This window comes from Triplophysa rosa, linkage group LG14 (assembly GCF_024868665.1).
Source record: "Triplophysa rosa linkage group LG14, Trosa_1v2, whole genome shotgun sequence".
In the NCBI taxonomy this organism is placed as follows: domain Eukaryota; kingdom Metazoa; phylum Chordata; class Actinopteri; order Cypriniformes; family Nemacheilidae; genus Triplophysa; species Triplophysa rosa.
Window position 1 is genome coordinate 19,744,035 of NC_079903.1, and position 13,823 is coordinate 19,757,857.

Genomic DNA, 13,823 nt, shown 5'->3' on the forward strand with positions numbered 1-13,823 from the left:
GTTCAACTAAAAAACTGAAAATACAAAACAAGGAGTGTAATTTGCAAAACAATAAAAACCCAAAATGCATGCTAATTTGTAGAAATACCTTTAATATATATATATATATATATATAATTTTTTAAGTTACACATAGTTACTCACAACTTACAGTGTTTTTTTCTCTTTTATGTAGAAGGATGAAGACGAGCATGTGAGAATAAGAAGTGCACGAAGATGAAAAAACAAGAGGCATTTTTATACTATCTGATAATACTGATTCAATGTGCTTTAAATGACAGCCAATGTGTTTGTCAAAGTGTCTAAAATAATTCAAATCCTAGGTCTGGCATGTACTTCCGAAAGTAAGATTTTCAGATAACGACACATCTTCATCCGTTCTACATTTCAACGTCTCACCTGGGATGGAAACCAGTGTCTTTAACAGCACTCTTTACAATAGCAGTTACGATTTAAAGTACAATAGTTCCTTAAACATAAAATATATAGCAGCTGTTGTTTATATATCGATCATCTTAAGCATTGAAATTCCCTTGATCTGTGCGGCCATTTACGTCGTTTTCTTTCTCACCAAATCTGGTCAAGGCGCTCCGGTATTTGTCATAAATCTACTCATTACAGACCTCGTACAGATTGCTTGCGCTTCACCTTTATTCGTCTTCGAAAGAAATGAATTGTATTTCATATTACCTTTCCTTGTGACTTACTTCTCTGGTCCGTATTTCATGACGTGTGTAGCCGTAGAGAGATATCTTCTGATCGCTCATCCTATTTGGTACAGATCTCATCGCCCGGTTAAAAGTCTCTTGTGCACTTCTCTGATTGGCTGGTTTCTATCGCTTATTTTTGCGCATTCTTGGCTTTTCACCGTTTACCTGGTGATTATCATACCCTTGATTTATTACATAGTGATCATTTTTTGTTTTGCGGGTGCATACAGAGCTCTCTCTCATTCACAATCTGTAACTTCTATAAAGAGGCAGTTAGTTATGGCTAGTTTGTTCTTTGTTCTGCTCAGTTACACCTTTTCAACCCTTACTTTAAGTATTTCATTTCTGCTGTCTTTGATCACTTATAATTTAACTTATTATATTTACAAACTTGCTGTTATTCTTAATATGTTAAACCCGATTGCGGACTGTGTGTTGTACGTGTTCATGCGGAATGATGTTGGGAATGCCTTTAGGACGCCTCACCGCTCTCCCAGACAGAGAAGAATTCAGAGAGAAATTCCGCTCACAAACCTAACCAATGTACAGCGCCATCCCGTGTGAGAGATTTACACCAGACTACTGCTTGTACTTTACTCAACGTACAGTGATTTCATAAGAACATAATACATATCCTTACGGTTGCGTGTAACATGTAACAGCTCTCACATATATTAGTGGGCATCTTATGCTGTGATTCTAATCATTCAGCTGATGCATTTTGTACAGTGACACTTCAATTGTGTTTACTGTGATATCCAGAGGTGGACAGTAACGAAGTAAATTTACCTGAGTACTGTACTTAAGTACACTTTCTGAGTATCTGTACTTTACTTGAGTATTATTTTTTCGGAGTACTTGTACTTTAACTTCACTACATTTGAAAGACAAATACCATACTTTTTACTCCACTACATTTATAAAAAGGTCCAAAAGTAGAAAATGGTTTCTATGGAGTGGGGTTTCCTGTGTGCGCAATTTATCTGGCTTGCGAACTGCCAGGACCTTTTACTGTTGCCAAGTATTTCAGCTTTTCTAAGCTCTCGGTTTTCCGGCAAGCTTTGAATGGCCATTTGGCGGATTTTTTTACGCAAATCTGGCAACTCTGGGATCTTCCCCGCTAAACTAATGTAAACGTATAGGCGCTGCTACACCGTTCATAGTGCTCTAAAAAGGCAAATAGAGCAATAATAGACGAAAAAGGCACATGTTAAAGTGTGGTGTAATCATCTGTGAGTTACGATCAGTCAAAGATCGTAGAAACATTGTCATGAAAATGATCGGCATAACGGTAAATAAGCATCACATACACCTTGAGCTACGCGTGCTTGTTAACTTCTGATCTGCTGCTATATAACTTAAAGCGAATTGGAAAATGAATGATGTTTTTACTGAAGTAACTATAGTTGAAGTGTTCCTGTATATCTGTATAAAAACAATAGAACCCTGCCCAAAATACAACAGAAAATGTAATGGATTTAATGGTTATAATGGGAATTGTACTATGGATACTTGTTGTCTACTTGCATGTGATGGATTCTATTGGTGGGATGGTAAATCCTATTGGAATAAAACCCAAAACACACTACAAAGAGGAATTTAATTTAAAAATCTCATTCTAGTTAAAAAATTCATTGTTTTTTTTCAGCAGGGATTGTATTTGCAGTAAAACCACAGTATCCACAAATTTACCATTTTCTATATATAGGAACCATACTCCAATTAATAATCTTTTAGTAAAACCACAGCAACTAAAGATACCATAGTTTCATTATACTAGCTATAGTTTATGTTTGTAGTTAAATTATGGTAATACAAATGGTAATAAATCCAACAAACACATGGCTTCTACACTTTATTATTTACAAGAACCTTACTACTTACTGGTAAATTGCTGCTAAAACTTGTAAAGGGAATATACAAAATAAAAGAACACTGCTCATTAATACATATAGGCCTAGGGGGCTAATGAGGATAATTAGGCTAAATGGATTATATCTAAACTAAACATATATGTGCTAAACATATAAAGCTCTTAAAGGAGTTGCTCACTGCAAAATTTGCCCCCATTGACTTTCCATAGTAGGAATAAAAATGACTATGGAAAGTCAATGGGGGCAAATTTTGAAGTGAACTACTCCTTTAATACAACTGATACTGTGGTATACGACAATAAAATATGCACAACTGACGTAAAGGAAATTTACTTTTAATACTTGAGTACTTTTAAAAGCACGTACTTCTGTGCTTTTACTTAAGTAAGAATCTGTCTTTACAACTTTTACTTGTAGTGGAGTAATATTTGACCAGTAGTATCTGTACTTTCACTCAAGTAAGGAAGTTGTGTGCTTCGTCCACCTCTGGTGATATCGTGCTTCTTGAGGAACAACTTTGAAGCTAATCCTGCTTGTACTGTCCCAGGTTGATAAAGCACTCCGGCTTGAAGTGATTTGCGCAAACAAGCAGGTTTTTACTTATGGTTTCTGACGGATTTCCACTAAAAATAAATAAATCCACTCCTGTCTCTTCCGAGGTTTGGACTCTGTGCAGCGACTACATTGCATGTTGTCCACGAGCCATGGTGTCACGTACACCGCTGTCGCTTGTGAAAACAACAATGGTGGCAGCACCGTGGGTGGAATTGTGTAGATTAAGGGGCGGTAACATTATAATAAGAGCCTGCATCTAGGTCACATCAGGAGCGAAATCTGAACGGCTCGATTTCTCACATGCTTGCAGAGAAAGGCTTACCAAAACAAACTTACTGGGGTCTTGTTTTTCACTTTTTCTGGGTTGCTAGATGCACCGTGGACCCGATTATAGCACTTAAACACAGAAAAAAATGTGACTTTCATGCAATGGGTCCTTTAAAACAATCTGCTAGTATTGGGGTACTAAACCATACAGTACTTTGATCAATGAATGAATCTATGAATAAATAAATTAATAAATGAAATATTAAGTGTCAATAACCAATCTGGATGTGTGACTTATACTGACATAGAAAAAACAGTGTGTGTGACATTAACAAAACAGCATTACGTAAATGTAAATTACACACTCGCAGTCGTAACAAAGTGAAAATCCAAAATCCAACTGCAGACAGTCAATAAACAATTACGATAATACATGCCTGACACAGTACTTTCAGAGAGGTTTAATATTCCATGTGCATTTGTGTGTGTGTTTGAGAAGGGGGGTGTTGCTCATCAATTATGAATGCAAACATGATTTATTAAGCATTTAGCGGTTTACCGGTGAAGTGAGGAAGCAGAAGAAGAGATGACAGAGGAAAGATAATTGTGAAATCGTCTTCCCTGTTGTGGAAAGTAAAAGGTAACGTGTTTCATGTTTGTCTTGAATGTTCAAAACCCGAAGATTCTCAGTCAGTGAGGTAAAATAACGTGTCAAACACACTTCCACACGCAACAGTTGAGAGCAAGTACACGCTAAAGCAAGGGTCAGACTTAACCACCCCCCACTAGGACTGAATGCAGGACTCTGTTTCCCAGAATGCACTGCGACAAAAATAATCATGCAAAGTAGCACCTCACTATGCTTTATCGGCACTGGAGTCATTGTGTTTGTTGGTCAATTTAAGACAAATTTATTTGTATAAAGCTTCTCGCAATACATATATAGACTTGCGTAATAGGAATCATGTAACACATGAAAAAAACAGGTATGCAAGCGTTTCGTGACAGACACGGGTTACAAGAGTCGCAGAGCTACTGGCCACCAGCCAATCATCAGTCAGGGATCTATTGACTGTTGTCCAATGAGCAAACACAAATCTATTGGCTTCTGGTCAATCATCAGAAACACATCGGCTGTTCTTTTAATCTATTGCCTTCCATCCAATTGCCTACATTTATCTGTGGTTTTTATTTCCCCTTTTTTGCACTTCCTGCTGCCCACTTCCTGTTTCTCTACTTATTGATTCCTCCACAACACTTCCTTTCTAAATTCTTTCATTAAACTCTCTCTCTCTCTCTTTCATTTAATCCTCGCAATAGTGGATTCCAAGCAGGGTTGTAAATCTGTTCTCATTTTCAGAGTTCAGCCAGGAACTGTGTGATCAGAGAGTTAAACAGCAGAATGCGCAGAAAGAAAGAACAGACAGAGAAAATACAGAGAGAGGGAGGGAACACAGAGAGGGAATAGAAAGAGAGAGAGAGAGAGCAGCAATGGGAAAGAGAGAGAGAGAGCAAGATAGGCATGAATTGGTGATTGATTTATTGGTGAGGAGGGCATTTAATGGTCCTATAATGCAAAAAGAGCATTAATCAAACTTTTACCTGTCCATCTGTGTGTGCGTGTGCGTGTGCGTGAGTGTGTGTGTGTGTGTGTGTGTGTGTGTCTGGCAGAGATCCCCGGTCGAGATGCGCTACACCACAGATACCAAACGAAGCACTTATGCAAAAGTTCTCACTGCGAGTCTTTTCATCACAGACGCTCATTGCATAAAAGAGTCCATTCATCACACAGAGCAGACAGCATAATGCTTTATCTGTCTGTGTACTAAACAAGGATTGATCTTCTAGCATTCATCACAAGCCAAAAGCATATTCACATCTTCATTAAAAGACAAATGATATTCCGACACATATGCACAACCCAAGGCGGCCTACAGTACCCGAAGAGCGCGATCTGTTCGGTTCCCCCATTCATCTTAAAAGCCGACTGGAGCGTGAACTTGACACGACCTGCTTTCTTATTGGCGCTCAGTTCTTGGCAGTTTTTGGTAGCAAGTCACCTGTGCCGTAAACACCATGTGATGGATCACTCAAGAGCTGCAGATGAAGACAACATGACAACAGTGATTGGCTGATGGCACTACAAGAATGCGTACCGACTCGGTAACTCAACAGTGAATATCCTTTCCGGTGAATCACATGAGTCAATTTTATGCTTTTAAAAACACTCTCTGAAAAAACATCAATTGTACAGCACTGAAATATTTGCGAGTTATTCGTTGCATCATCCTGTGATGTCATCGCAGAGCTTGCAGAGCTGTCCATGGTCCTGAACGCATCAGCGTTAGCTGCTTCAACACTTCACGTTCAGTTATGTTCATTTCATGCCTAAACATGACTTATTGTGTTTTATAGTGTTACATTCTACGACTAAAAGGATGTTCTTCATACTACTCTACACTTTTTCGTGTTGGTTATTTTGCAGACGCTTTTATCCCAATAGACCGACTGCCTGCACTTTCCTCATTTTAAGTGATGAAACTGCATATGGTTGTTAAGACAACCATATACGGTGCATCTACATAGGTATTCATAGTAACAAACTAAGTGTCATCACCATGACGTTCAGAGACCAATGAAAGTAGGAGTCATTGTGGAAAGTGAGGATCTGCTCGGCTATGTTCATGTCTGTAATGTGGTGCTGCACATACAAACGCATCAGTCGACACGAGTGTCAGAGGCATTACAGTATTTTACATATTGCTGCATGTGCTTCATATAAAAAGACAGACTAATTTATTGTTACACTTTATTTGGACACAACTGACAATAAAAATGTCAAAACAAGAAAACATCAAACCAACTTCTGGTGACGAGGCAATTTTTAGTAGATGTGTGAACAGGTGCATTACATTAACTATAGACATGTTCATCAACATCCTACAAAGACAACCATCAAGTTTCAAACACTTGATTTAGAAAATTATTCACTAAATCTAAAAGTATTTATGTAATATTTCTTAAACAAAAAATGCCACTTATATAGCAATGACAAAAGTTTTTGGGGCTACTGTACATCCAAAACATAATAAAACAATTCTATGAGACTGGGATAAACCTCTGTCACATGCATAATCTGAATCCAAAGGTGAGAAAAACAGTACGACTTTTGAAAAGTGTTTAATATTACATACAGATCTGTTTGTACATCTAAATATTTTATCAAAGAAAATTTGCTTCCCATCGAGCATCAACATTTGGCTGTCATTTCTCTCAGGAAACATATTTATTATGCTCATTTGAATAAGATTAAGGGGAGGGATGTGTAGAAAACAGAACGCTGAATCAGGTGTGCGAGTCTTCAGTGGTTTCATTCGCCAGCTCTCTAAACTCCAGGTGATTAGCGCATGGCTAAATTTCATTAGCCTCTTTCTCTGCGTGCTAATTGAAAATGCTCTCACCATGTCTAATCAATATCACAGTTTTGTGCACTCAAAGTCTGATTATGGACAAGAGAACCTGCGGCCACACACACACAACTAAACACACTCTACAGTAGAAAACACACACACAACACACACCACAGCAGAGAACACACAAAGCACACTCACACACCACAGCAGAGAACACACACAGCACACAAACAAACACCACAGCAGAGAACACACACAGCACACAAACAAACACCACAGCAGAGAACACACACAGCACACACATAAACACATCAAAGCAAACACCATAAGAACACGCAAAGCACACACACCACAGCAGAGAACACACAAAGCACACTCACACACCACAGCAAAGAACAAACACAGCACACACACAAACACCACAGCAGAGAACACACAAAGCACACACACACCATAGAAGAGAACACACAAAGCACACACACACCATAGCAGAGAACACACAAACACCACAGCAGAGAACACACAAAGCACACACACACACCATAGCAGAGAACACACAAAGCACACACACACCATAGCAGAGAACACACAAACACCACAGCAGAGAACACACACAGCACACATAAACACCACAGCAGAGAACACACACAGCGCACACACAACACATCACAGCAAACGCCATATGAACACACAAAGCACAGACACCACAGCAGAGAACACAAACATAAACACCACAGCAGAGAACACACACAGCGCGCACACACACACACACACACACACAACACAGTGCACACAAACAGAGAACACAGCAAGCACACACAACAGGCCCGCACACAAAACAAAACATGGAAACACACACAACACAGTGCACACACACAGCACAGCAAGCAAACACACAACACATGCCCGCACGCACACACACAGCACAGTCCCACACATACAACACAATGTGTACACCGCAGACAGACACACAACACAGCTTGCACACACACAGACGCACATATAGAACAAAATACACACAACACTGCACAAACACACTGCACAAATATAAAACTCACCGCACATACTCTTACAATACAGCAGCACACATACACAAACAACACAGCGCATGCATACACACGCAGCAAAAAGCCGCACACACACTCCAGCAATGGTCTTCTCACAGAAATGTGTAAAATGTGATCCAAGCCAACTTTTCAATGATCTTTAGCACATTATGACAGTCATTCCCTCACTAATGATGACATAACCTAAACGCTTTTAATTTAAGAGGCGTATATATAGAGTGCACTTGAGTATTTGTGTGGGGAAAATTTCACTCAAACCTTAGTACAGCATCTCTCCCTCAGTCTCATCAAATTGCCATATATGCCAACCTCAAGTTCTGTTGGGAGTTTTTTTTTATTATAATTTTACTTAATTATGATGCATTACCAAAATGGATGCTACGGGTAATTTCATATTTCTCTCTTTGTCACTAGCTGAAACAACACAGGCAGCAATATAACAACATAAGGGTCACACACTGGATATGTTTGATGTTATACTTGTATGTATACACCACAAACCTTATGAAATGGCTAAATGACAAGCATATACAACAAACTTTGAAATACCCCATAGGGGACAAAATCAAATGATTGTGAGATCACAAGAGCAAATGAAGACTATTGCCCGAGTCTACTTTTTCTCAGACGGTTTCTTTATTATCATTTTCTTTTCCAAGGCACTCTAGTGTATTGCTATGAAATGATAGAAAATTTTACATTTTACATGCTTGTCTTTCAGGTTACATTACGATTAAACAACAAGGTCAGTCGTGTGACCTTCATCCGACATCAGATTTTTCTTCACGGATTCGTTTTGAAAGGCTTTTCAAAGCCTTATGCCAAATAATGTATCAATTGCTATATCTTGGTTACATTTAAAGTAAAATGAAATGGGCTACTTGGTCGACCTCACATTGCAATAAAAAGACTGAAGCAATGCAATAGAACGAAATAAATGCCATAAAAAGCAATAAATGTAATTAAAAAAAAACACTGGTGCAACAAACAAAATAACGCCTCCGCTTTTATATTGAAACGGTTTAAAAGATTCACAAACATACAAGTTAACAGTTTGAATCAGTCTGACAAAATGCTCGCTGAACCCATCAGAGGAGTGGGCTATATCCGATGAATAAGAAATTATTGCTTTTCTGCACAAGAGGGAGCATGCATGTGTAAACACACCATCTATTTTAGATCTCCTGCCGATTTGTCTAGCTGGCCCCTCTCAAAGCTAAAAAAGAGAAGTGAAGTGAACTTGTTGAAGTTGCACTGCAGGAAGTAGTTGTCCATGTGTGTTTCGCGGTCGGAGGCGTGCATGAAAGAGAAAATCTGTGTGATACATTTGACTTCTCTGTAGGAGAAGGTTATTTTCGTTGCGTCTCTCAACAACCGAATGATGCAATTTCCTGTCTAATTAAAGACCTCAATCAAGCAATTAAATGTTAATGTTAAATTACCCCAGCCTGACCATTCCTATCATGCGAAACCTGCCAAAATGCCACAAGCATTTTTCTTCTCATGTTGGTAAATTATTAAAAGCAGTCAAAGTATATGAGTCAAAGTATATTCATATGCATATGAAATTTATTTTGAAAAAATTAATATTATAGGCCCCATCACTTTTTAGCATTATATTTTTCCAAGGTTATATATTTTAGTTTACTAATATTAAAACTCTGAAAACGTTTCTGTTTATTGAATCAAATAAACTATGGGCCAAATTTTTTTTGGAAAAGCTTAAACTAAACAAAAAAGGTAAATGTTGCATCAGAAATGAACTGAAATAAGTTTAAGACTCTAAAATTATAATAATAAACAAAAACTAAAATAAAATATATGTATATTTTATATCAACATAAAAAGTAAACATATAAAAATCCAAGACCTTGCCAGAAAAAGCCTTTTTAATATGTGTAAAAAACGTTAAACATAACTATAACAAATATAAACATAACAACAAAGATAACTATAAAGACTGATTTCTTAAAATACAAAATGTTCAAGATATTAAAAGCTTTAAAATGATATATTTCCACGATCAAAGTCAAAAATGATTTCCTAACTTGAATGTGACCTGCAGTGTCAGATTTACTTCTGCGGGCGACAGAAAACAAACAGTGACAACCGAACACTTCAGTCACTTTATTTTTTGTAAAAGATATCTTTCATCTCATCATTGAAAAGGCATTTTCATTTGAGCATTCAAACTTCAGGAGCTCGCTTGTAGTCAGAATACATAACATTGCAAACGTATCTTCTCAAAGACGTTAAAGAATAATAAAAAAACACTATTTGCAATGCCAAAGAAACAGCTCCGCTTCTTTACAAATGATGGCAGATGGCTAGAAGTACATTAAGGATATTTAATGAAAAAAAGTCTGGATGCTCTACCTCCAAATTTATTTCACTGCATGCTTTCAAAAAACCATCACTGGAGATGCAGATTTAAGCACACAACTGGGCATCATTACACATGCTGTGTGTGGTCAGCAAGGGTTTTCAGCCAGAGACGGATACATCCGTTTCTCACGGAGGCGGTCCGGTGCATGCTTATATGCACACACACATGCGTATACACTGTATGTGCAAGAAAGACTTCTATCCACACACTCCTTCCCGGGGGAAGCATAATAGCCAGTGGAGCTAAACCTGGTGCTAGCCCGAGGCATGGGGTCCATTACTCTTTTGAGCCCTGCTTTAATGGGCCGATCCGTCACAGCGGCGACTACTTGTGTTAGCGCTCTGCTAATGTTAAACCTAGCATGCTTGTCCATTACTCATTTGCCAACTTTTTAAATGGGTGATTTGGCTACTCGAGCTAAAGTTAATGCTATTTACTGTCTGCACTTTTAGTAAGACTGCATTTCTCATAGAGGTCAAGCCAGTAACCATTCATTGCATTGATAACGGCTGCTTGGAGAAGACAATACAACAGCTTGGTCACGACTGTAGTACTCTAACTAATGGTGGCGGGATGATGAAGTGGGCTACATTTCAATAAAGGCTGTTTGTCTCTGTGTAACCATGGTAAAAAGTTTTAAGAAGATTGTTGATGTAGACTTGTGATGGACAGCTACTCCATTTCAGTAATCATTTCAGGTTCTTCATTTCAATAACTTTTTCAGTCAAAGCTACATAAAACATAAAGTCTTCATTTATTCACTCTCATGCGGTTCAAAACCTGTATAAGCTTTTTCTTCAGTGGAATAAAAGAAGATATTTTGAGAAATGTCTCAGTGGTGTTGTGTCCAGGATGTCAAGGGGGCCAGTGTTGTTTGGTTACCTACGTTCTTCAAAATATCTTGTTTTGTGTTCTGCAGAAGAACGTACGTCGTACAGGTTTATAATGACATGAGGGCGAGTAAATAAAAAAACACTTTTTTGGGGGGTGAACTTTTCTTTTAAAAAACAAGTAATTTTTTCGGTAGTCTAAAGAACATTTTCTTGTTTTTAATGGAACGAAAAAATGGTTTTAGGCAATGTTTAGCACCTTCATTTTTAAGATTGTACTCTAAGGAAACATAAACAGGCGAAAAACAATTTACTGTAGATATGTTCACACAACAACAATGCACAAAACGTTTTTCCTTTGCGTAAAGCTGTCAACATCTCACGTGATCATTTGCACAAATTCACACCTTTGTAGCTTAAACAGAGACAATAACATGGCTTCCAAAACCTTGCACTCTGAATCCTGTTTTCAAAACTTGGTGTTTTTAGGCTCCCGAAATGTCATTGATTTTGAGTTTTTGCTTTGTTGAAACAGAGTTACAAATAAATGTGTAAATTTAGAAAAAAAAGCACAAGAGAGATTTACTTTATCTTCATTGTTATTTTATATTATAAATATAAATAATATATAAAATAGGCTATATTATTAACACTCAGGGGTCGACACTTCTCATCACTGTGAAAAGAGAATAAAAATACTCTATTTTTTTTTGGTAAAATACCAAATAATTTGGTATAAATTAACCAAATAAAGTTTGGTAAATAATTTGGTAAAAATTACCAATTTTGGTCATACAAATAAGACTAATACATCATTCGAAACTGTGAAAGATCTACGTTTATTCGTCTATACTCATAATAACAAAACTTTGTGCATTTGTAAAATAAAGAAACTAAACAGGCTTTCAGCCGTCTCTGTCTCCGCAAATACCTCTCGCGTCACAAAAATGTACGTAAACTCAGCGAACACTTGCCACACAGACACAAGAGAGAGGTCTTTAGAAAGCTTGAAGTGTCTACTTCAAATGATCCGATTAAAATCGAAAACAAATATTCTGTGATATTGTAATAAGCATGAAATAAAATCAAGTATACCTTTTGTCTCCTGTCTCAGCTCATTATCTCTAATGCGATCACGCACTCGCGCAGGACGCGCTATTTGGTAATGATCTGCTCAAGCCAGTTTGTTTTCTACATTTTTGCTGTCACATCACAAGACACATGCACGGTATATTTGTGAACTACCCAAAAGCACTTCCTAAATTACAATAACTAACTTAGTTAAGTCTTCCTGCCCGTCACATATCCATCCATCCACGGGCCTACAGATGAAGTCATGAAGGAGATCAAACGTTTTAGAGGAACCAGATGAACGGCTGATTCAAATTCTGCACAAATGATCTGACAAAACAGGACATGGGTGACGTTTTATAATGATGACAATTCCAAACAGAAAGCAACATGTCCAAATGTCCTAAACGATGCCTGCGCTGTGTACTTTGTCACACGGTCCCCATTGCGCCCTTGAGGAGGACACTTGACCATGGGCTTCTCCGCATTCGCCGCTTATATACTACAGCAACATCACACTCGCACACACACTATTAGATGCTTCAGCAGCATGGCTGTGATTTACCCGTAGGCACAAGGCCACGTGTGCATGTGAGAAAGAGAGGCCATAAAGTGCAAGTGTGTCTGTTATGGCTCTTATCCTTGATGGGCAGCAGAAAATAAATCCGATGACCAGTCAACCCAGGAACTCCACCAGTCAACCGACTTCACACCGTAAAGCTCAAATTATACACTCCAGTCAGGAACGCAGTCAACATGGACAAGCGGAGTGACTCAGACTGCTGAAAAGCCACAGCGATGCATAATAAAGGTCAAAGAGCTGGTACATGGTGGCATATGAACAGTCACAAAGACAAATTCCCCTGGCCGTGCATTTAAAATGTTATACAAAATCTCTCAACATTTATCAGGATGCCAACAAGTCATTGCAAACACACAAAGCCTCTCCAAGATACGATAAACACATTTCTGTGTATTTCACTGGATGTAGTCGTTCTGCTGGCATCATTTGTTTCCCACTGAAACAAAAAACAAAGTCGTCTTGATGCATGAACTACATCACGGTAGAAACACCAAATGGTTTATGGAAGGGAAACAACGTGTTCTATTTGTAGAGTTCATGTCCTCTAACACCTGATACATTGCGTATATTAAATACAAAGAAAATGATGTCGGCCAAACCCGCTCGGTTGTTTTGGTGACACCGGAGTGATTTGGGGTGATTTGAACGATTGCATTATTTCCCCGTCGGCTTTGCGGGAAACGAGCGTGTGGCGGGAGAGATATCGTCACAGTTCTGCTGTCAGGAAGAGAAAAAGTCGCAACGGCATCTCATTGTCTGTCACACTGTGGATAATTATTGTTCGCCATTGCCAGAATGCAGACGCATTCATTTTCTCTGTCTTTATACTTCACACGCACACACATGCGGCGGGTTTGAGAGATTGTCACACTGCTCTTGCCAGTGGTTTTGAGATGTGGCATTAGGTCAAGCCGGCGACACACCCGCCAATCAAACGGTGAATCCATATCAGCGATCCACAGACTCGCTGTTCAAACACACTCTTAAATTCTCTCTCTCTGCTCTCTCTCTCTCTCAGTTAAAAAATCTGTCTTTTCTCTGTTCTCTCTTAAAACAGATCAATCCAT

General features: G+C 38.4%; 1 protein-coding gene across 1 annotated transcript; it reads left to right on the forward strand.

The window, feature by feature from the left end:
- The first annotated feature begins 237 nt into the window (after positions 1-237).
- LOC130564488 (psychosine receptor-like) lies at positions 238-1,274 on the forward strand. The gene has a single exon (XM_057350568.1). The coding sequence runs from the start codon at positions 405-407 to the stop codon at positions 1,272-1,274; it is 870 nt and encodes a 289-aa protein (XP_057206551.1). The 5' UTR covers positions 238-404.
- Positions 1,275-13,823: the final 12,549 nt, after the last annotated feature.

Excerpts from the sequence above, each read along its gene's own strand:
- LOC130564488 (XM_057350568.1), top strand. The coding sequence starts at position 405 with ATGGAAACCAGTGTCTTTAACAGCACTCTTTACAATAGCAGTTACGAT.